This window comes from Staurois parvus, unplaced genomic scaffold (assembly GCF_062004578.1).
Source record: "Staurois parvus isolate SC_StPar_1 unplaced genomic scaffold, SC_StPar_1.0 ptg000025l, whole genome shotgun sequence".
Lineage (NCBI taxonomy): Eukaryota > Metazoa > Chordata > Amphibia > Anura > Ranidae > Staurois > Staurois parvus.
The window spans coordinates 9,799,047-9,822,887 of NW_028317821.1; the positions used below are offsets into that span (position 1 = coordinate 9,799,047).

Consider the following 23,841-nt stretch of genomic DNA (forward strand, 5'->3'; position numbering starts at 1 on the left):
AGCTGAAGTTAGAAGCTGATTGGCTGCCATGCACAACTACACCAGATTTTGCACTCTCTGGTCTTACTAAATCAACCCCATTAAATCCACTTTCTGCCCACGTTGGACACCATTGTTTTTCTCGATGGCCGCTTGTTCCTGTAGAGATGTCGCAGCCTATGGGAAGAACCACAGCACCCAGGAGGGGACACACTATCCGACACACCCTGAAGTGTCTGATAGCAGCAGTTCAGCTCGCTCTGCAAAAGAGTGAAAAATAGACATGCCATCGAAAGGAAAGTATTCATCCTCTTACATTACAAGGTACAGCTGCCTCAAAGTGTAGAGAGAAGCAACAAGGCTGCTTTAAGTTAGGCCTAGTACATACTATTAGAAAATCGGATAAAAATATCTGAATTCAGACTGATCTTCGATTTTCTGTTCAGTAGTACACTGCTTTAGAGATCCAAATTTGACTGTTCAAATGAAAATTCCATAAGGCTAGGTTCACACCTATGCAGGTTGCATTTGAGCTGTTTCTGCATTGCATTTTTGCTGCGTTTTGCAGGATCTTTTTCATTTTTTAAAATTTTTCTTCTTGCTAGGCAGATTTAAAACGCAAAAACGCAGCAAAGACGCAATGCATGCTTTTCTGCAGCGTTTCCATTGAAGTCTACAGAAACAAAAATGCAACTTTTTGCATTCAAAAAAGACCCTGACTCTTTACAAAAAATGCACCGGGTGAAAACGCGGAGATGTGAATGTGTTCCATCATCAGGAAATCATGTTAAATGGACTGTACTGCGTTTCTGCAAAACGCTGTAGAAAACGATGTGAACCTAGGGTAAGGGGCATGTTGAAAATTGTTCTAGTTAGCCTGCTTTCACACTGGTTCACCTCAAAAATGCTTGAAAAGTGACTAGCGTTTTTGGAGCATTTTGTAGGTGTTTTTGGAGCATTTTGTAAAGTGCACTGCATGAGACCTTTTTCAAACATTTTTCAAGCGTTAGCGCTCCCCCCTTCACATCATGTGCCTTTTTAAAGGTCTTCCCACATGTGTGGTGAGTTTTTGGAGCATTTTTGAGGCAGTTATTGATTTCAATGGGAAGAGGTATTTTTGAGGCGTTTTTTTTTAAACTCCCTAAACATGCCTCAAAGATGCTGCAAGCAGGAGTTTTTACACCACACCGCAAGTGCAACGCCTCAGTGTGAAAACATACATAGATATACATTCATAAACACAGGGAAGAAGTTTTCTTCTGCCTTTCTGGTGTTTTTTTTAATGCCAAAATACTTAAAAAACTTCTCAGTGTGAAAGCAACTTTAGGGTAATTTCACACTAATCCACTGTAAAAATGCGTAGGCGTTTTTGCTGCATTATTTCTGCATTTTTTGCTGTGTTTTTGCCGTGTTTTTTAAGGGACACCAAAACCGCTTCTCAAAGCCGTTTTCCAGGTGTTTTTCCATTTATTTTTGGGGCTTTTTTTAACTCTCCAAACATGCCCCAAAGATGCTGCAAGCAGTAATTTTTGCACCACACCGCAAGCGCAACAGCTCAGTGTGAAAACATACATAGATATACATTCATATACATAGGGAAGCAGATTTCTTGAGCTTTTCAGGCGCTTTTTGTAATGCAAAAATGCTTGAAGAACTCCTCAGTGTGAAAGCAGCCTTAGGCACTGATCCGCTGCAAAAATGTCTCAAAAACGCGTAGGCATTTTTGCTGCGTTATTACTGCATCTTTTGCTGTGTTTTTGCAGCGTTTTTTAAAGGATACCAAAACTACTTCTCAGGATCGTTTTTCAGGCGTTTTCCATTTATTTTAATGGGAAGAGGTATTTTTGGAGCTTTTTTTTAAGTCTCCAAACATGCCCAAAGGATGCTGCAAGCAAGAGTTTTTACACCGCACCACAAGCGCAACGCCTCAGTGTGAAAACATACATAGATATACATTTATATACATAGAGAAGCAGTTTTCTTGAGCTTTTCAGGCGCTTTTTGTAATGCAAAAACCCTTGACATACTCAGTGTGAAAGCAGCCTTAGGCTACTTTCACACTGAGGAGTTTTTCAAGTGTTTTTGCATTAAAAAAAGCACCTGAAAGGTTCAAGAAAAACGCCCTAAAATGCCTCTTCCCATTGAAATCAATGGAAAATGTCTGAAAAACGCCTGGAAAATGCTCTGAGAAGCAGTTTGGATGCAGTTTTAAGTCACTTGTCCTTTAAAAAATGCGGTAAAAATGCCTATGCATTTTTGCTGCATTTTTGCGGCAGATCAGTGTGAAAGTAGCCTTAGTTATTTTAACATCCAATATTTATTTAATTAGTACAGTATTCTCCTGTAAAAATCAAATGAGCTAGTCCACACGTGACTGGATATAAAGTACAACCATAGACTAGACATAGACCGGAAATACCTACATGTCCTCTGTCAGTTGAGATGTCTCGTAGCATTTTAGGCATTCTAATTTTCAACATGGGACAAGGACATGGAAAAATGCGAATGATCATTTGCTCAGTTTTCTAATAGTTTGTACTAGGCTTTAGTGAAGTGGCCGTGCTTATGTTTTCTTCTTTCAATGACATACAACTAATTGTCTGAGTAATATTCATTGGTATTTTATTTAGGTACACATACAAGAATGCATGATTTAAACAATAGTAAGCATGTAAATCTTTTTTTCAACTTTGTTTAGGAAAAATTTGGTGGAACAAACTGTGAGAAATGCGCAGATGATGACTCGTATGGTCCGGACTGCCGATCTGGTATGACAGAGGCACAGCTTTGCCTTTAAAAAGCCAGTTTACAATTTTCTCAGTTAAATGTGTACTTTGTCACTCAGGCAGTACTTTAACTTTACAATACACACAATATAAAGGGAAATTATAATGTGTTTTCTGGAGATGCACATTTTTAATAGTTATTACAGAAAGCAGTTTTGACTTTATTATTGGCTTGCTATTAAATATTTTGATTGTTGTTTTTAATATGTAGATTTGAAACATTCTTTCTTTATTGGCTATCATATAATATGACTAACATCCCTGCCTACTGGTTGCAGATAAGAGTCTGGTTTTTTTTACAGAGGGGTGAGACCTGCAGTGAATAGAGAGTTGTTTTTGATAATTAGATTTGTAAATGCTCTCTTTATTGGCTATTTGTATATCAGAAAATATGACTAGCGTCCTTGCCTACTGACTGCAGATCATAATCTGTTTTTTACAGACAGGTGAGATCTTCAGCCCTGGTTCACATATATGCGGTTCGGAAAATGCAGTGAATGCTGTGTGTTTCCCGCACCGCATTAAAATCACAGTTCATTCAAGTGTCAAATTAATGACACCCCAAAACACTTCGCAAAACACAGTGCAATTACAGGAATCAGATTGTATAGGTGTTTTTGCCGTGCCTATGTGATCTGATTCTGGTGTGGCAAAAAATGCAGGTGCCCAGACAAAATGAATGGGCTCAAAACGCACTGCAAAGAATCACATATGATTTGAACAGGAATGCCGTGATATTCCTGTCCAAATTACATGCTATTTCCCGCACACCGCTATAGAGTGAACCCAGGCTCATTGAGTAGAGAGCACAGGTCAGTAGTGTTAAATAGGAATCATAGGCTGCATATTTCATATGTAATGAGCAAAAATGGCTGCCCCCATGCACACTCACAGGTATAGTGTGAAAAACATTAGCCTTAAAGCAGAATTCTGGTTAAATGTTTTTTTTTTTACTATGCAGTGGAGTTGTGCCTCCACTGCATGGATCAGCTGCTAATTTGTTCTAGGGGTGAGGACAAAGCTCTTACTCACCTGACCTGCCGATTCTATGGAAAACCGCGATCCCCCACGGTCCAGCGGTGTACTGTTCCTGTCTGTAGAGCGCACACTGAGCGTGCTGACATCTGGAACAGTCCATTTACAGGACTGCTAGACTGTGGGGAGGGTAAGGAGCCAAAAGGACTAGTCTTGTGAGGGGAGGATCGGTGGGTCAGATGAGTACTGTATACCTTCAGTGTCCTCTCCCATAGAACAAAACAAGCATTTAACCCATGCAGTGCCTGCATAAACCCACTGCACAGGCAAAAAAAATAATTTCCCAGATTTCTGCTTTAAGTGCTTACAATATTTACATTTAGCTTACTGTAGTTTCTTATTACGTATGTGTGTGTTTTGATAACCTGGCTACCTCTGATATGGATAGATGTAATGTCACAATTTTACCACAAGATGGCAATAGATTCTCAGGAATATAGTATTTTGTCACTTGGACTGCTGCATCACCATAGATGACATTAAAATGTGAAATCTACATAGATAAGCAGCCAACAAACTGCTATAATAATATGCTCAGCCCAGTACATAATTACAAATAACGCAAGGTATAACACATGCCAATGCTCCAGCTTTGGAGTGCTTCAGTCAAACATTTAAGATCTATTTAAAAGAGCGTATCTCTCATGTGGCAGAGGCCTGGGGACCTTTGTCCTTGGGGGCCAAACACTGGTGCTTTCATGGTAAAGACAGATTTATATGGGCTAAAGAAAGTCCACTACACAAAGTGTACCATGGCTTGCTAAATAAATACCAATACCAATTAAATACTTAATAAAATACCATTGGTGAGCATGGTGAAAGGCTAAGACTGCATTCACAGTTTGTGTTTCTGTAAACACATAAAATCGTGCCGCGTTTGTGTGCGTTTTTGTGCCACATGCATAGGGGAGTCTATTCATTTAAATGGGCTGCCCTATGCACTCAGCAAAATAGCTCATGTAACTTTTTGAGCATCAAGCTTTCTATGATGTTTAACTGAGCGTTTTGCCACGTTTGACTTTTTTTTTGACAAATGCACATCTTTTTTGCAGCCTTTGGGATGCCATTAACAATGAATGGCAACACAAACGCAGCAGACATTTTTAACGCGTTTGATAAATGCGCACAAAATTGCTTGCTTTTACGCACACTCATGGAATGCTAAATTGTGAATGGGGCCTAAAGGACATGGTTTACTGGGACACACCTTTTTGTATCTCTCAGCATCTTCTCTTCTGCATCTTAGAATGTCATGCTTGGACTGGAACATTTCCCTCAGCCAGATACTTTGATTTCAGAATTTCTGAATGGGGAGCAGGTAGCTTTATAATCTCCAGTTACTGTATGTCACTGACTGCAGGTTCTGCTCTGATTGATGTTTAAATAGTGAAGTATCTTCACTCAGGGCCCCTAGTCCAACCTATTATATCATTATTGGCCCAGTGGTCAAATGTCCTGTAGCCTAGTCTTCCCCTTCTCACTGATCTGAAAAATTCAACACAGCAATTCAAAGCTAGAAGAAATGCATTTTGTACTGCAATGCATTATGCTGTATTGCTGCTTCACTATTCACAGCAAGTGTGCATATTTAGAGAACTTGTTCCTAAATTGTTACTAAACCCGCAACAGTAAAATCAGTCTGTATATGCAGTAAAGCATGCTTGTTATACTCACTGTGGAACCTAAGGGGTTAATCCTTTACATTGTGTAAAAAATGCTGTTTGATCCTCACTTCTCTAATCCTCCCCTTCTTCCAGTGTCCCCCTCTTATCTCCTGATAAGACATATCGCGTGGAGATGCTCTGCACATGCTCAATTTGGTGTGTATTGCTACCCACATGGAAGAAAAATACATTTGAAATATATTTTTCAATATTCTTCCCAAATATATTGACATATATTTGAAATGCTACAATTTTGGTCATATTCAATATATATATATATTATATATATACTGCATGGCCCTCAAATCCCTCTTGTATTGAACTGTATTGTTACTGTATTGCCAACCACTATAATGTAAAGCGCTGAGCAAACTGTTGGCGCTATATTAATCCTGTATAATAATAATGTTAAAATACATTTTTATTACAAAATATATGAAAAATATTTTTAAAAATACATTTCAAATATACTGTATGTCTTTAAAAATACAAATCTACAGTTTTGGAATGCATTTACAAATATATGTAAAAATATATATTAAAAAGACTATTTTATATGTTACAAAAAAATCAGAAGAATATATATAAAATAAATATATTTTTAAAAATATATATATTTTTAAATATATTCTTCTGATTTTTTTTAACATATAAAAAAGTAATTTTAACATATATTTTTACATATATCTGCATCCTCATAGAGAAGAAAACTCCTACAAACTTTAACCAGTGCTCTGCTGAACACTGATAGAAGTCACAAGACTGCTCTAACTGCTGATGAGAAAAGGTATTTAGCAGTTCATAATCACTAAAATAATTGCATGTAGTGTGTACTTTAGGAGACCAGATAGAGTGAAAGCAGGGTCCTGGGTTTAGTAACACTTTAAGAATGCTGTAAACCATGCAAGATTGCTAGAAAACAGACATTCTTCCAGAATCAACTGCTTACTTATTTATTTTATGCCAGCTGGTTGTGTGTAATTGTGATGATCTAATCTACTATGTTCTTTCTTCCCAGTCTGTGATTGCATACATGGTATTTGCAACAGTGGGATTAATGGAGATGGTACATGCCTATGCTTCTCTGCTTATGGTGGACCTAAGTGTGACCAGCGTAAGTAAAGCTACACAACTACTGTATATGTCATTTAAAGAACAACGGGTCTCATACATGTCTAAAATAAGTGTTTGAATTCATATTTGGTTTACCAAATGTAATTTCCAGTGTAGGCTTGAACATAGTTGGCAATAGGTAACCTAGAGCTGTTAATTTAGATAATATTAATAATTTAGACCCAGAAAATAATGCTGTAATGTGTGGGAATGGGATCTTGTATTCAAAATCCGGCAGCCAAACTGGTTTATTTTACTGAGTAACATCTAGGACAGCAAGGAGTGTATTCATTAAGAAAAAAATTTGCTTGGCTGTTCGTCCACCTAAATTTGTTCTGTGCGAATGGGCAAAATTGAATGTTCTCCAGCTATATTCTCTGCAATTTGAATGTGTGAATGCAGAAAATACCACATTGTGGTCACTGGATGGCAATAACTATTACACTAATTAAATATGCTCCTCAGCACCAACTAGAGGTCATAATATAGTATTTTCCACATTCACAAATTAGAATTGCAGGGGAATGTTCAATTTTGCTCCATTTGCTCAAAATGTATTTCCATGCAGCTTCAATGGATGAATTGCTATGCCATTTTTTTTTATAAATACACCCTGAAATGTACAGAAGCTTATAAAGAGGTGAATTCCAAAGACTATTCATCTCTGTTTTTGCATTTCCACAATGCATTTTTTAGTTTGTGCTGGTTTATCAAGACTTTTCCTTATTCTGGGGGAATATTAACAACTGGCCAGGAAAAATCAGAGATTGATTGACTGATTTTTTTATTTAAAATTGGTCTGCTTAGAAATAGCTGCATAGGCCAAGTAGCCACAAGATTTTTGTTAATCTCCCAATACAAGTACTATTACCCAGAGTAAATGACAATAGTCTTATGCACATACAGTAGGTGCCTTAACAGAATACTTTGCATATTTATATATTTATGTATATAGTTATTACCTTTTGTACCACCAGTCCCTCCCTCTTAGATTGTAAGCTCCAAGGAGCAGGGCCCTCCTATCCCTCTTGTATTGAACTGTATTGTTGCTGTACTGTCTCCCATTATATTGTAAAACGCTGAGCAAACTGCTGGCGCTATATAAATCCAGCATTATAATAATAATAATAATATTTGAAGCACTTTCACTGCATTCATTTGTTGTATATTTTCAGCATTACCAGACTGTACTGTACTGAATTGCAGAGGAAACAAACGATGTGCAATGTCGAGCTCAGGTGCTCTGGAGTGTAAATGCTTACCAAATTATGAAGAGAAAGGATCAACGTGTGAACGTAAGGCTGCTTTTATCAGTTGTCTAGTTAACTGCATAAAGAACATTTTAATACAAAGACTAGAGTATTGTACTGGTCAATGTTAAGGTTGAAACATTTATATTCTGTTTGACTATTTGGATAACATGAGACAGGTCTTTGCCTGTCTCGATTGGCCAAGTGCGCATGCACAGCTCAGTATACATTCTACAGAACACTGCAAGCAGGCAGGTAGATTTATTTTATTGCAGAAGAGACATTGTATGTGTCTTCTGCCATTAAGAGCCTGCATGCTCGAAGGTTTTTAATTTTATACTTTAGTTTAAAGGGCTGCAGCCCTTGACACCCTGTTCACCTGGCTCTTGAGGATTGACTACAAGTTCTCAATGGGATTAAGGTCTGGGGAGTTTCCTGACCATGGACCGAATATTTTGATGTTTTGTTCCCCAAGCCACTTAGTTATCACTCCATCATGCTGAGAAAGGCATTGTTCATCACCGCACTGTTCTTGGATGGTTGGGAGAAGTTGCTCTCAGAGGATGTTTTTGTACCATTCTTTATTCATGGATGTGTTCTTAGGCAAAATTGTGAGTGAGCCCAATCCCTTGGCTGAGAAGTAACTCCACACATGATCTCAGGATGCTTTACTGTTGGCATGACATAGAATTGATGATAGCGCTCACCTTTTCTTCTCTGGACAAGGTTTTTTCTGGATGCCCCAAACAATCAGAAAGTGGATTCATCAGAGAAAATTACTTTACACCTATCCTCAGCAGTCCAGTCCCTGTACCTTTTGCACAATATCAGTCTGTCCCTGATGTTTTTCCTGGAGAGAAGTGGCTTCTTTGCTGCTCTTCTTGACACCTGGCCATCTTCCAAATGTCTCACTGTGCAGATGAACTCACACCTGCCTGCTGCCATTCCTGAGCAAGTTCTGCAATGGTGGTGCCCCAATCCTACAGCTGAATCAACTTTAGGAGATGGTCCTGGCACTTGCTGGACTTTCTTGGGTGCCCTGAAGCCCTCTTCACAACAATTGAACCTCTCTCTCTTTAAAGTTCTTGATGATCTGATAAATGATTGATTTAGGTGCAATCTTCTTAGCAGCAATATCCTTGTCTGTGAATCCCTTTTTGTGCAAAGCATTGATGACTGCATGTGTTTCCTTGCAGGTAAATGAATATTTGTGTCATTCTCAAAACTTTTGGCCAGGGCTGTACTATTAAGAATTTCTGAATGCAAGGCTGGTTGCTGTGTAATTTCATCTTAATGTTTATCTTTTAATATGCTGTCATTGTATATGTTACTATGTTCAGAATCCAAATCCATGTAACTCTACTGGGCACAAAAATAAAATTGTACATAAGGCTTTCTACTGAGCAGAGGGGGGCCTAACTTTGAAGTGGAACTCTACCATCCCTAACACCTTTACAACATATGTACTTCTGCCCCCCCTTCTCTAACAGAATATATATTTTTTTGGGAGAGGGGCAAAAATGCTTCCCGAAACCCAGGCCAGAATGACATGAACAGTTGTCAAGATCTTCCAAGCATACCCATGTTATGGGTTCAAGGAGGGCTTGTACACCAGGGTCATCAGGGGGAGTGGCTATCTATTGATGGTTTTTACAGCTGCCCCTCTAATGATGTGATGGAGAGTCTGCCCTTCTGATGAAGAACAGCCAGCCCCCTGGTGACGTCACTGGACTGGATATGCTGTGGCAAAAAGGTGGCTCCCTCTGAATCACTGGGTTTATGAGTAGGCTTTTGGGGAACAACCCAACTTCAGGGATAAGAGGGAAGTGGGAAAAATAGATAGGATCTGAGGTTCTTTTTAGGGAGTAGCCTACTTGCCACAGTGTCTCATCTGTTAGCTAATTAATTGAGCATCTAAATGACATTAGGATGCAGGGACATTTCTGACCCAACTTTGCCAACTTTACTATGTCAGACAATATACAGGTGTACCTCGCTTTACAAATTTAATGCGTTCTCCGGGACGTTTCATATTGCGAAAAATTCATAAGCCAAAACGGGTTCCCATAGGAATGCATTGAAAACCAATTAATCCATTTCGGAGGTCAGAAAAAAAGTTAAAAAAAAGTTGCTGTCACTATAAGTCAATGCCGGTTTTTAAATGTAATTACTGGATTTTTTTTTTTCTTCATTATAGCTCAGAGTATCAGCTGTCACTTTCCCCCCAGCTAAAAGAAAGAAAGTTTCTTTTTAGTTTATTTCCCTGAGTTAAAAGAAACAATGTTCCTTTTGGTTCATTTCCAGAGGTAAAAGAAACAAACTATCCTTTAGCTCCGGGCAAAGTGACAGCTAATTTTGTGAGCTATAGTGAAGAAAAAAAAAGCCGGCAATTGCATTTAAAAATCGGCACCGACATACACTTCATATTGCGAAAAAAATTGTAAACCGAGGCATTATTTTCAATGGATTTTCATTCGTAAACTGAAAATTATGTTAACTGAGGCGTTCGTAAACCGAAGTACACCTGTATTTCACATGTCAGCTCTATAAGACCAAACTAGTCACGAAAGGCCTGTGTCTATAGGTGAATTTTTCTTGTATACTTATTGCCTTTTTTCTTCGCATCAGTAGAAATAAAGATATCTCTTATGAGATTTTTTATACATTGTCACAATATTCCAAGCAAGTTGGGACTAGTAAAATAGGAATATGCTCATTCTTAAAGGTACTAGCAGAATGGTGCTGTCTTAGCACTAAAGTCTGCCTACAGGTTCCTGTGATGGAAATCCAGCTCTGGCTGTTACTCTTCTCTGCACTCCACTGTTACTAACTGTAAAATATATTCCCCATTATCAAAACATCTGACCCCCACCATTTGTTTTATTTTCAGCTATTAATCCATGTTTGAAGAAAGTCTGTGATGCTGCAGCTTATTGCACATATGTGAGTCCTAATAAACACATGTGCACATGCAAGGAGGGCTACCACGGTGATGGTAATGTGTGTTTACCAATTGACCCCTGCCAGAAGAACTTTGGAGATTGCCCCACAGCATCATCAATTTGTAAATATAATGGACCTGGACAGGTAAGATTGGATAAAATATACAATAGAAGACATAGCTTCTCTAAAACATTATACTTAAAGTAGAACTTACGGATATTTCCCTTCACTTCCTGTCCTATAGCCAAATAGGAAGTGAGAGAAAATCCCTGCAAATTAAGGGAATTCCTTGGGGACCCCCGGGTCACCAGAACTAGTGTCCCCATTGAACCATTTCAAATCTATTACTTTTCTGGGGACAACCCAATATTTTGGATTGCCTTTACTTTCATTGATAATGGTAAAGAGGACAAATAGAGAGGGTGAATCTCCTTAACTGGGGCATAGACAGCAATTAATACAGACAAGCATTCTAATCCCTCTGCACTCTATTGAAAACTAAAAAAACTTTTCTCTTTAGTTATACTTTAAGACAGTAAACACATTTTCTACTTATGATATGCAGTGAGACATGCAGTATCTGCCTCTCCTGATATAATGGCATAATCTCCCCAAGAATGACAGACAGGTAGACAGCTTCCCATTTAAAGCCTAACTCTGGGCACAACAAAAAATCTATCTACTCACAGTTTAGGGAGTGCATGCGTAAAGTGTAATGCTTACACTTCCTCACTCTAGAAAGATCCCTTTAGCAGTGCGACCTGTCCTGAGAAGCTTCCTGTCTAACACACTCCTGGCTGCTGCCCAGGGGCGGACTGACAACTCATGGGGCCCCTGGGCAATAGGGGATCATGGGGCCCTTGTGTCCTTGCTCAAACTCAAAAAAGCCTATGAAAAAGGAACCAGGGGCATCTCATGGGGCCCCCTACTGACCCCGGGCCCTCGGGCAGTGCCCGAGTTTCCAAATGGTCAGTCCGCCCCTGCTGCTGCCATACTCCTGCCTCCTTCACATACAACGCAGGGATAATACCCTTGCATTGTACCTGTTGACATAGAAGGACTTCCTACAGTTCAGAGCCATGGAAGGAAGAGGAAAGCACCGGAGCCTACTGGAGCGAGGATAAGGTAAGTACTACCTACCCCTTAGATATAATGAGCATTCAACCCTTGAAGTGAGGGGGAGAGTGTTTGTGATAACTACAACTTCCCACAGAAGCATTCATTATTGCCCTATAGGATTGTTCTGAATGAACTAATCCTTGTCCAGGTGTCACAGTAGGCCATCTACCACCCTACAACTCTCACCATCCAATTATTTATTTGGTATTTGGATCAAACATTATCACACCTCTCAGTAAGCCTCATCATCAGTATTGTCAAATTTTCTTGAATAAGATGTTCTTACATAAGAAAATCTTATTCAAGAAAATTTGATAATACTGATGATGATGGGTGTACAATGTCTTACAGTAACTTGACAGAGATGATAAAAAGAGCAGTGCTTCAAGGAAAGCTATGCTAAGAAAAATGCATATACTGCCATTGCTGACCTGTTGAAAATGCTAGCTGCCAGTCTTTGGCTTTGGTACATACACCCAGGGGTGTATTTACCACAAGGCAAACAAGGCATTTGCCTAGGGCGGCATTTTTCAGGGGAGAAGGGATAGAAGAAGGGACACACATGGCATGGGGACTTGGTGGGTTCCGAGAGAGGCTGCAAGTTTCATGACAGTGTATGCACAGCCCGACTCCTGTTCCCAGGGATGTCTGGAGCTGTTAAGGTGAGTGTCTCTCTCTCTCGCCATGGGGGATGGTGGCTGGTGTATGGGGGGCAGTTGTAGTGGAAGGCTGTCTCGGGTGGGAGGGGAGACAGGGTGTTGTTGGTCAATGTCAGGCTCTCTCTACAGGGGGAGCTGATTTTTGTGTTGCCTAGGGCAGTACAAAACCTAAATACACCACTGCATACACCTAAAACATGTTTATATAAAACCAGAACTAAATGGTTCAACAAATACATTAATACAACAAGGTATCCACTAGTGCCAGGAAAAGGCCATCCAGTGCTCAGGGTGAAGGTGCCAAACTGCAACCCACCCAAACAACAATGTGTTGGCTTCTGCAACTGGGATCCCACTCCCAGCAACTTGTCTCAGCATCACTGTGCAGCTCCACATCTGCCAATCAGGTTTTCATGTAATCTGCACAGTGATGTTATTGGACCTTTGTACTGTGTGTTCTCTGCCTCTTCTGGTCTCCCTGTGCTAAAAATGAACACTAGACTGGTCAGAGACAAAAACAAAAGGCAGAGTATGCATGCCAGTCACAGTGGAGTTTTTAGTTGCAAAGATTAGGCAAAAGTGAAAGGATTGTTTGCCTAGCTTTGAATTAAGAATTTAGTAGCTGATATATTAGATGAAAAGGTGTTTAAAAGAGCAACTTTTGCCATTTCAGTATGTTAATGTTTCTTTACATTTTGAAAGTTGCTATTTGGATTTTGTTTGTCTAAATTAGCACAAATAATAAAATACAACAAAAAAAGTAAAGAAAAAATGGAAAGGGCATAACAGTTTTTTTTGTTTCTGTTTTAAAAATGTCTTTTTATTTACATTTATGAATGGATTTGTGTTTGTAACCAAATCCATTCATAGATCTGAGTACAGTGGTGAGTCACCATTGTCCTAACTTCAGCTTTCTACATTCATATGAATGTTTTTTTTACCGTCAAGCTCATTCATACATAGAGAATTAGTATAAATGAGATTATCAATGGCATTCATACCAGTGATCCCCAGAGGTTGCTGCTTTGCAAGTCAGAGAGGAGTGCTATCAGATCAGCAGAGCACCGACAACATTTCATATAGAGACTCTGCAGAGTTAGCTTAATCAACCCCTACCCGTATCTTTCTCCTGCCATTTTCTTTTATTGAGGAACTTTCTATTCTGTGAATTTCAATCTAAAAAAATATTGGTATAAATAGCTTGTGCACTGAAAATCTTGGCATGCTTTTAGTTACTTATATTTCCAGATCCTTAGTAAGAGATACATTTAAAGTATATTTAGAACCAAAACTTTTTTCATTTTGGATCGAGAGTGCTCTTTAACTTTCTGCCCTGAAGTCTCAACAGGAAGTGGGATGATAGACAATTTGCCCTTATGGCGCTCCGCAGTGTGGTGCTTGTCAAATCCTTGTGAACAAAAAAGTGAACCATGAAACCACTGCACACAGAAAAAATGTGCATGAGAGTACAGTAATGGACCAAGCTTCGAAGAAAATGCCTCAACACCTGAACCCACCAGGGCACAAGGCTCCTGACAAAGACAACTAGCTTAAAGCCAGACAAGACCCCCTTCTTCAGGGATTACTGAAGCCAGTCCTCCAAGTACTTGCTGAGGGCTCTTCCCAAGAGAGACCCCCAATGGGAAGAGGAAAAAGGCCTGAAGGCCACAGATCCTCTCTCTGACATCAGGGCAGGCCCAGAGAAACCTGTACTCTTCTTCTCTGTGAGTAAAAAAAAACAAACACACATGTTCAGTGCAAGTGCTTGTGCAATAAGTAAGTGAAAAATAAATAAAGAGGCACGTGCATTACACAAGGCAGGCCTTCTGACCGATATAAAAATTGCTCTGGACTAGCCAAAAGGCTCAAGAGGTAAGTGCAAAAAACAAGCGGTAAGTGATATGACCAAGTGCCAGTGAAACTCAGTGGGGTCCTATTCCCATAGTGTTTTTTTGGCATCCCTGGGATGCCACTCCCAGGAGGCACATCACCAGGAGCTACTTGCCCCTCCAATCCCCTGACCAGACAAATGCAGCCCCATCCCTACCAGGGATGCATTATCACTTAAGGAGAGCCTGCCTATAGCTGGAGACAAGCCTAGCATACCAGGCCAGATTCAACCTGGGAGGAAAGGATCCCTCCCCCAGTGCCCATGCTATTACGTCAGTAGCTACTAACCAGCACCCCCCTTAGCTAGGGATGACAGCATTCTCTTCCCAAAAACTGAGAAGATCAGACACTACACTTGATCTTAGCGAAAAAGGCTGAGAAGCAATCTTTTGGAACAAGCATCCCCACTGAAAGATTTCTCAGTTCCTGACAGCTGAATTTACCCTAGTGACAATGGTGATAAAGACAGAGAGAGCAAATCTCCCTGATTTAGACACAAAATGCAGTGAAAACCTGACAGTGATTCTAACCCCTCAAGACTCTATCCAAATCCTAGGTACAAGTTTTGACTTAAACTACTAAACCCTCAACTGTAAAATCAGTCTGTATATGCAGTAAAGCATGCTTGTTACACTCACTGTGGAACCTAAGGGGTTATTCCTTCACATTGTGTAAAAAGGATGTTTGATCCTCTCTTCTCCGATCCTTTCCTATTTCTACTGTCCCCAAATCATCTCCTGATAGGACAGAGCTTTGAGGACTAGCAGCACATGCTAAATTTGGTGTGTATTGCTAGAGAGTTTTTTTTTCTTGGGAGAGTGCATGTGAACAGCAAAAGGACCAATCAGCATTGTCTAGACATAGGGTTAGGGGTCCTGCAGCCTCTTAGGACAATCAGGGGAGAATGAAATCTCCTCCTACAAGACAGCTCTAACTGCTGATGAGAAAAGGTTTTTAGCCATTTATATTTACTAAAATAATTGCATTTCCATGTTGTGTGTACTGTGGGAGACCAGATATAGTGAATGCAGGGTCATGGGTTTAGTAACATTTTAGGTGCTTGTGCCTACGGGTGAAATAATAGCACTTTCAGATCCATACGGCTTCTTTTTTCTTTATTTGAAGGCAGTTCTATTAAAGCCAATGTACCTATTCTGTGTTTAAGATGAATATTTTGAATTATTTTATGCCTACATGCTTATAAAAGCATATAAACACAAGCAAATTTGTACACATCTAAATATATTCTAGCAGATAAGGTCAAGTGGATGAAGTAATATACACATTATTATTATTATTAGAGATGAGCGAAGTATTCAAAAATTCTATTCGACTGATTCGGCGAATTCGTGAAAAAATTTCGATTCGAGTCGAATATATTCGCTGCGAATTTAACTAATAAAAGGGTGTTTCTAGGCTTCAGAGAGCCTTTATATTAGTGCAGAACACTGTACCTTTAATTTAAATGCCCTTGGAGTCTGCTGGGGAAGAGAAATAATACTGACAGTCAGTATGACATGCAGATGAGTGCCGTCGATCTTAGAATCACCGCACACTTCACTCATTTGGGCAGTCACGGGGCCAAAACCAGAGTGTGGAGCCACAGTGTGGCGGTGGAGGCAGCAGCAATGGGAGGCCATACAGCACCCTATGACAAAAATGGAAACCACCAGCAGTGTGAGGAGACCTTAAAGTGGCACATGGCAGAGTGTGGCGATGGAGACAGCAGCAATGGGAGGCCGTACAGGGACCCATGACACACTCTGGACCTGGCAGCAGCATGGGGAGGCGGTACGGGGGCCCATGACAGATTACGGGCCTGGCAGCAGCATGAGGAGTCGGTACGGGGGCCCATGACACACTCTGGACCTGGCAGCAGCATGAGGAGGCGGTACAGGGGCGCATGACAGATTAGGGGCCTGGCAGCAGCTATGGGAGGCCCGTAATCTGCCAGCACCCTATGACAAAAAATGGAACACACCAGCAGTGTGAGGAGACCTGAAAGTGGCACATGGCAGAGTGTGGCGATGGAGACAGCAGCAATGGGAGGCCGTACAGGGACCCATGAGAGACTGTGGACCTGGCAGCAGCATGAGGAGGCGGTATAGGGGCCCATGGCAGATTAGGGGCCTGGCAGCAGCTATGGGAGGCCCGTAATCTGCCAGCACCCTATGTCAAAAAATTGAACACACCAGCAGTGTGTGAGGAGACCTGAAAGTGGCACATGGCAGAGTGTGGCGATGGAGACAGCAGCAATGGGAGGCCGTACAGGGACCCATGAGAGACTGTGGACCTGGCAGCAGCATGAGGAGGCGGTATAGGGGCCCATGGCAGATTAGGGGCCTGGCAGCAGCTATAGGAGGCCCGTAATCTGCCAGCACCCTATGACAAAAAATTGAACACACCAGCAGTGTGTGAGGAGACCTGAAAGTGGCACATGGCAGAGTGTGGCGATGGAGACAGCAGCAATGGGAGGCCGTACAGGGACCCATGAGAGACTGTGGACCTGGCAGCAGCATGAGGAGGCGGTATAGGGGCCCATGGCAGATTAGGGGCCTGGCAGCAGCTATAGGAGGCCCGTAATCTGCCAGCACCCTATGACAAAAAATTGAACACACCAGCAGTGTGTGAGGAGACCTGAAAGTGGCACATGGCAGAGTGTGGCGATGGAGACAGCAGCAATGGGAGGCCGTACAGGGACCCATGAGAGACTCTGGACCTGGCAGCAGCATGAGGAGGCGGTATAGGGGCCCATGGCAGATTAGGGGCCTGGCAGCAGCTATGGGAGGCCCGTAATCTGCCAGCACCCTATGACAAAAAATGGAACACACCAGCAGTGTGAGGAGACCTGAAAGTGGCACATGTTTGGGGCATAATTCATGGCGGATTTAGTCAGTTGTGTCAGGAACTGGTGGTTTGAAATCCAGACTAATCGACTCCTGATTCATTTTCACAAACGTGAGTCTCTCCACACTTTGGGTGGACAGTCGTGTCCTCCGCGGAGTTACAATACCTCCTGCCGCACTAAACACGTGCTCCGATGCCACGCTACTGGCCGGGCATGACAGCCTTTCAAGGGCAAATTCAGCTAGTTGGGGCCAAAGGTCAAGTTTCGTTGCCCAGTAGTCAAGGGGATTGTCTACCTCGGTTGGCAGGGTGCTGTCCAAGTAGGCCTAAGCCTGTTGTTTGAGGTCCTGCTCCAGGTCCACCTGATGCTGCTGCTGCTGCGGCTGGTTAGTAGTTTCCTCACTGCGCTGGTGAAGAAAGCTACTCATCATCGACTGCAGACTGAGGCAGCCGCTGCTGGTGGAGCTGCCACTGCTCCTACCACCCCACCCCTCCCCTGCTGCCATGGCAGCGGAACGCGAGCGCACAGGGCCCACAGTGTCTGAGGATGGACGTTGGCGCAGAAAGGCAGAGACCAGCTGACTACATAGGTGGTTTTTATAGTACATTATTTTGGCCTCCCTCTCAGCAGGTGTGAAAAAGGCCACCATTTTTGAACGGTAGCGAGGGTCCAACAAGGTGGACAGCCAAAAGTCATCCCTCTGTCTGATGGTTATTATTCGGCTGTCGCTACGCAAGCAAGCGAGCATGCTATGGGCCATTTGTGCCAAGGAATGCGAGGGACTCCCTGCCTCCATCTCCACAGCATACTGCCACGGTGCGTCTGGGTCCTCTGTCTCCTCCTCCTCCTCCTCTACCAGATGCTCCTGCTCCTCCACTCCTGTCCGCTGAGTGGAAAAACCACCCATTTCACTCAATAATTCCTGAGCACCAATGTCCTCCTCTACCTCCTCCTCTTCTTCCTGTCCTGCCCCCACAGGGGTCATGTGGCGTTGAGATCTGTGCGCCACGTCTACCGCACCCTGACCAGCCATTGTTAACAGCATTTGTTCCAGGACGTGCAACAGAGGAATGACGTCGTTCATCCCATAAACCTGCCGACTCACGAATAGCGTGGCCTCCTCAAAGGGCCTGAGCAAGCGGCAGGTGTCACGCATGAGCTGCCAATGGCTGACATCTAAGTTACACAGGGAGTACCTTTATCCGCTTTTAACATCAGGAAATCTGTGATGGCCTTTCGCTGTTCGTAAAGGCGGTCTAACATATGTAGGGTTGAATTCCACCTTGTTGCAACGTCACAGCATGAGGAGTCGGTACGGGGGCCCATGGCAGATTACGTGCCTGGCAGCAGCAATGGGAGGCCCGTAATCTGCCAGCACCCTATGTCAAAAAATTGAACACACCAGCAGTGTGAGGAGACCTGAAAGTGGCACATGGCAGAGTGTGGCGATGGAGACAGCAGCAATGGGAGGCCGTACAGGGACCCATGACACACTCTGGACTTGGCAGCAGCATGAGGAGGCGGTATAGGGGCCCATGGCAGATTAGGGGCCTGGCAGCAGCTATGGGAGGCCCGTAATCTGCCAGCACCCTATGTCAAAAAATTGAACACACCAGCAGTGTGTGAGGAGACCTGAAAGTGGCACATGGCAGAGTGTGGCGATGGAGACAGCAGCAATGGGAGGCCGTACAGGGACCCATGACACACTCTGGACTTGGCAGCAGCATGAGGAGGCGGTATAGGGGCCCATGGCAGATTAGGGGCCTGGCAGCAGCTATGGGAGGCCCGTAATCTGCCAGCACCCTATGTCAAAAAATTGAACACACCAGCAGTGTGAGGAGACCTGAAAGTGGCACATGGCATGAGAGACTCTGGACCTGGCAGCAGCATGAGGAGGCGGTATAGGGGCCCATGGCAGATTAGGGGCCTGGCAGCAGCTATGGGAGGCCCGTAATCTGCCAGCACCCTATGACAAAAAATTGAACACACCAGCAGTGTGTGAGGAGACCTGAAAGTGGCACATGGCAGAGTGTGGCGATGGAGACAGCAGCAATGGGAGGCCGTACAGGGACCCATGAGAGACTCTGGACCTGGCAGCAGCATGAGGAGGCGGTACAGGGGCCCATGGCAGATTAGGGGCCTGGCAGCAGCTATGGGAGGCCCGTAATCTGCCAGCACAATATGTCAAAAAATTGAACACACCAGCAGTGTGAGGAGACCTGAAAGTGGCACATGGCATGAGAGACTCTGGACCTGGCAGCAGCATGAGGAGGCGGTATAGGGGCCCATGGCAGATTAGGGGCCTGGCAGCAGCTATGGGAGGCCCGTAATCTGCCAGCACCCTATGTCAAAAAATTGAACACACCAGCAGTGTGAGGAGACCTGAAAGTGGCACATGGCAGGGGCATGATTCATGGCGGATTTAGTCAGTTGTGTCAGGAACTGGTGGTTTGAAATCCAGACTAATCCACGCCTGATTCATTTTCACAAACGTGAGTCTCTCCACACTTTGGGTGGACAGTCGTGTCCTCCGCGGAGTTACAATACCTCCTGCCGCACTAAACACGCGCTCCGATGCCACGCTACTGGCCGGGCATGACAGCCTTTCAAGGGCAAATTCAGCTAGTTGGGGCCAAAGGTCAAGTTTCGTTGCCCAGTAGTCAAGGGGATTGTCTACCTCGGTTGGCAGGGTGCTGTCCAAGTAGGCCCAAGCCTGTTGTTTGAGGTCCTGCTCCAGGTCCACCTGATGCTGCTGCTGCTGCGGCTGGTTAGTAGTTTCCTCACTGCGCTGGTGAAGAAAGCTACTCATCATCGACTGCAGACTGAGGCAGCCGCTGCTGGTGGAGCTGCCACTGCTCCTACCACCCCACCCCTCCCCTGCTGCCATGGCAGCGGAACGCGAGTGCACAGGGCCCACAGTGTCTGAGGATGGACGTTGGCGCACAAAGGCAGAGACCAACTGACTACATAGGTGGTTTTTATAGTACGTTATTTTGGCCTCCCTCTCAGCAGGTGTGAAAAAGGCCACCATTTTTGAACGGTAGCGAGGGTCCAACAAGGTGGACAGCCAAAAGTCATCCCTCTGTCTGATGGTTATTATTCGGCTGTCGCTACACAAGCAAGCGAGCATGCTATGGGCCATTTGTGCCAAGGAATGCGAGGGACTCCCTGCCTCCATTTCCACAGCATACTGCCACGGTGCGTCTGGGTCCTCTGTCTCCTCCTCCTCCTCCTCTACCAGATGCTCCTGCTCCTCCACTCCTGTCCGCTGAGTGGAAAAACCACCCATTTAACTCAATAATTCCTGAGCACAAATGTCCTCCTCTACCTCCTCCTCTTCTTCCTGTCCTGCCCCCACAGGGGTCATGTGGCGTTGAGATCTGTGCGCCACGTCTACCGCACCCTGACCAGCCATTGTTAACAGCATTTGTTCCAGGACGTGCAACAGAGGAATGACGTCGTTCATCCCATAGTCCTGCCGACTCACGAATAGCGTGGCCTCCTCAAAGGGCCTGAGCAAGCGGCAGGTGTCACGCATGAGCTGCCAATGGCTGACATCGAAGTTACACAGGGGAGTACCTTTATCCGCTTGTAACATCAGGAAATCGGTGATGGCCTTTCGCTGCTCGTAAAGGCGGTCTAACATGTGTAGGGTTGAATTCCACCTTGTTGCAACGTCGCAGATCAGGCGATGCTGTGGAATTCCGTTCTGCCACTGCAGCTAAAGGAGGGTGTGCTTTGCGGTGTAGGAATGGCTGAAATGCATGCAAAGTTTACGTGACATTTTAAGGATGTCTTGCAGTGGGATGGTGGATTTTAGGAACTGCTTGACAACCAGATTGAACACGTGAGCCATGCATGGCGCATGGCACAACCTTCCTTGACGCAGAGCAGACACCATGTTCTTTCCGTTGTCGGTCAACATGGTTCCGATTTTCAGTTTGCGCGGAGACACCCATCTGTCGATTTCTCTGTTCATTACACTGAGAAGTTCCTCCCCTGTGTGACTACGTTCGCCAAGGCATACCAGGTGCAGCACAGCGTGACACCGTTGCGCCCTGCACATGTGATATGCCGGTCGGGTAATGGGACTTGGCACGGGGGTGGCGGCTGAGGACACGAAGGAAGAAGAGGTGGTAGAGGCGGACATCTTTTGTGGACCAAGGACGTGCAAACGTGGAGGCAAAAGCGGCGTGACCTGTCCAAGTTGCTGGTGCGGCTGTGCCGGCACCACGTTCACCCAGTGGGCCGTAAATGACATGTACTGTCCCTGACCGTAGTTACAGCTCCACACGTCGGCGCTGCCATGCACTTTGGCAGAGACCGACATGCTCAAAGACTGGCCCACCATCTCTTCTACATGTGAATGCAGGGCTGGCACTGCCTTTTTGGCGAAGAAATGACGGCTTGGCACTCTCCACCGCGGCGCGGCACAAGCCATCATTTCTCGGAAAATTGCTGAGTCCACCACTTGGAAAGGGAGGGACTGCAGCACCAGCAACTTGGACAGGAGGACGTTCAGCTTTTGCACCGTCGGGTGCGTGCTCGCAAACTGTTGTCTCTTGGAAACGGATTCCAAGAAAGACTGCTGACGGAATCCGTGAAGAGGAGTAGCAGGAGAAGGAGCATCTGAACGAGCGGAAGATGCCAACGAGCGACAACTCCCCTCAGCAGAGGTGTTGGAGCCTTGACTGGCTGATAGAGGGCGATTGACGTCGGGTGACAGAGCAAGTAACGGAGCGGGTGATGGAGCTGGGGCTGGGGCGGGCAGAACCGCCGTATCTTTATCACGGTTTTCCCAGGCCACCAAATGGCGACGCTGCATATGCTGCCGCAACGCTGTAGTCCCAACATGGGCCCCCTGGCCACGCTTGACTTTCTGGCCACATAGTCGACATACGGCTACGTTTACTTCCTCGGGCGGCTTGACAAAAAATTGCCACACCGCCGAGTAGGAAACTTTGCCCCCGATACTCCTCACTGGCTGACTGCTGCTTCCTCTGTGCACACCGGCACCACTACTGGCCGTGGTGGTAGGCTGCAGTGGAGCTGGTGCTGTACTCCGTGGCCGTTTGCCTCCACTGACACTGCTGCGACCCTGCTGCCTCCTGGGCAACCCACCGACTGTTTTGCTCGCTGCCAAGCCGCCACCCTCTTCTCCTGATGATGCGGAAGCAATAGCCTGATGACGACGAGGCTGCCAAGTGCGATCAGACTCATTATCATCAATTAGGGTCTCACTACTAGCCCCCTCGGCTGCGTGTGGGTCAGGAGACAGACCTGTCTCTAGACCGGCTACCGAGCCACTCTCCTCGCCACTACTTCTTTGCCTGGCTGCTGAAGAGGCGGATGTCTCCCCCCGTTCCTGACCGCCCTCTGTTAGCTCTTCCTTACTGTACAGTGGGGCTGAGCCCACAGCATGCGATACTTCGCTTGGTGAGGGAACACCAAAGGACAGGGGCAGGTAGAGGACACGTGATTTCAGTGGGCTTGCTCCCGGGCCATGCCAACTAACGGTTGTGTCTGACGTACCCACCGACCGTTGGCTGTAGGTGTCAGAGGTGACCTGGGAAGAGGAAGACGACCGAGCCAACCAATCGATGACGGCAGGGTTGTCGGTGGAGACACGACCGCTGGATGACACCGGGAGCACTGGCCTCTGGCTGCGAATAGTGCTGCCTCGACCCCTTCCTCTGCTGCCACGTCTGCTCGCTCCTAAAACATTGCCTCCTCTGCCACTCCTCTGCATGTTGTCTGACATACTCTTTAATTAAACGATTCTGTGTCCCTGAGTAACAATTCTGTGTCTGTCCCTGAGTAACAATTCTGTGTCCCTGAGTAACGTTTCTGTGGCCCTAAGTAACAGTTCTGTGGCCCTCAGTAACAATTCTGTGTCCCTCAGTAACAATTCTGTGTCCCTCAGTAACAATTCTGTGTCCCTCAGTAACAAATCTGTGTTCCTCAGTAACAATTCTGTGTCCCTCAGTAACAATTCTGTGTCCCTCAGTAACAATTCTGTGTCCCTCAGTAACAATTCTGTGTCCCTCAGTAACAATTCTATGTCCCTGAGTAACAATTCTGTGTCTGTCCCTGAGTAACAATTCTGTGTCCCTAAGTAACGTTTCTGTGTCCCTAAGTAACGTTTCTGTGGCCCTAAGTAATGATTATGTGGCCCTAAGTACCGATTCTGTGGCCCTAAGTAACGTTTCTGTAGCCCTAAGTAACGTTTCTGTGGCCCTAAGTAACGTTTCTGTAGCTCTAAGTAACGTTTCTGTGGCCCTAAGTAACGTTTCTGTGGCCCTAAGTAACGGTTCTGTGTCCCTCAGTAACAATTCTGTATCCCTCAGTAACAATTCTGTGTCTGTCCCTGAGTAACAATTCTGTGGCCCTAAGTAACGTTTCTGTGGCCCTCAGTAACAATTCTGTGTCCCTCAGTAACAATTCTGTATCCCTCAGTAACAATTCTGTGTCTGTCCCTGAGTAACATATCTGTGGCCCTAAGTAACAATTCTGTGGCCCTAAGTAACGTTTCTGTGGCCCTAAGTAACGATTCTG

The 23,841-nt window shown here is 44.5% G+C and overlaps 1 protein-coding gene across 1 annotated transcript in view; it reads left to right on the forward strand.

Moving 5' to 3' along the window:
* The window catches only part of STAB2 (stabilin 2), a 197,896-nt gene that overhangs the window by 27,276 nt on the left and 146,779 nt on the right, over nt 1–23,841 (forward strand). The window contains exons 5-8 of the mRNA XM_089651824.1: nt 2,678–2,747; nt 6,483–6,578; nt 7,753–7,872; nt 10,718–10,914. Coding sequence (XP_089507950.1) covers nt 2,678–2,747; nt 6,483–6,578; nt 7,753–7,872; nt 10,718–10,914 — 483 coding nt within the window. The remainder of the gene's footprint in view (nt 1–2,677; nt 2,748–6,482; nt 6,579–7,752; nt 7,873–10,717; nt 10,915–23,841) is intronic.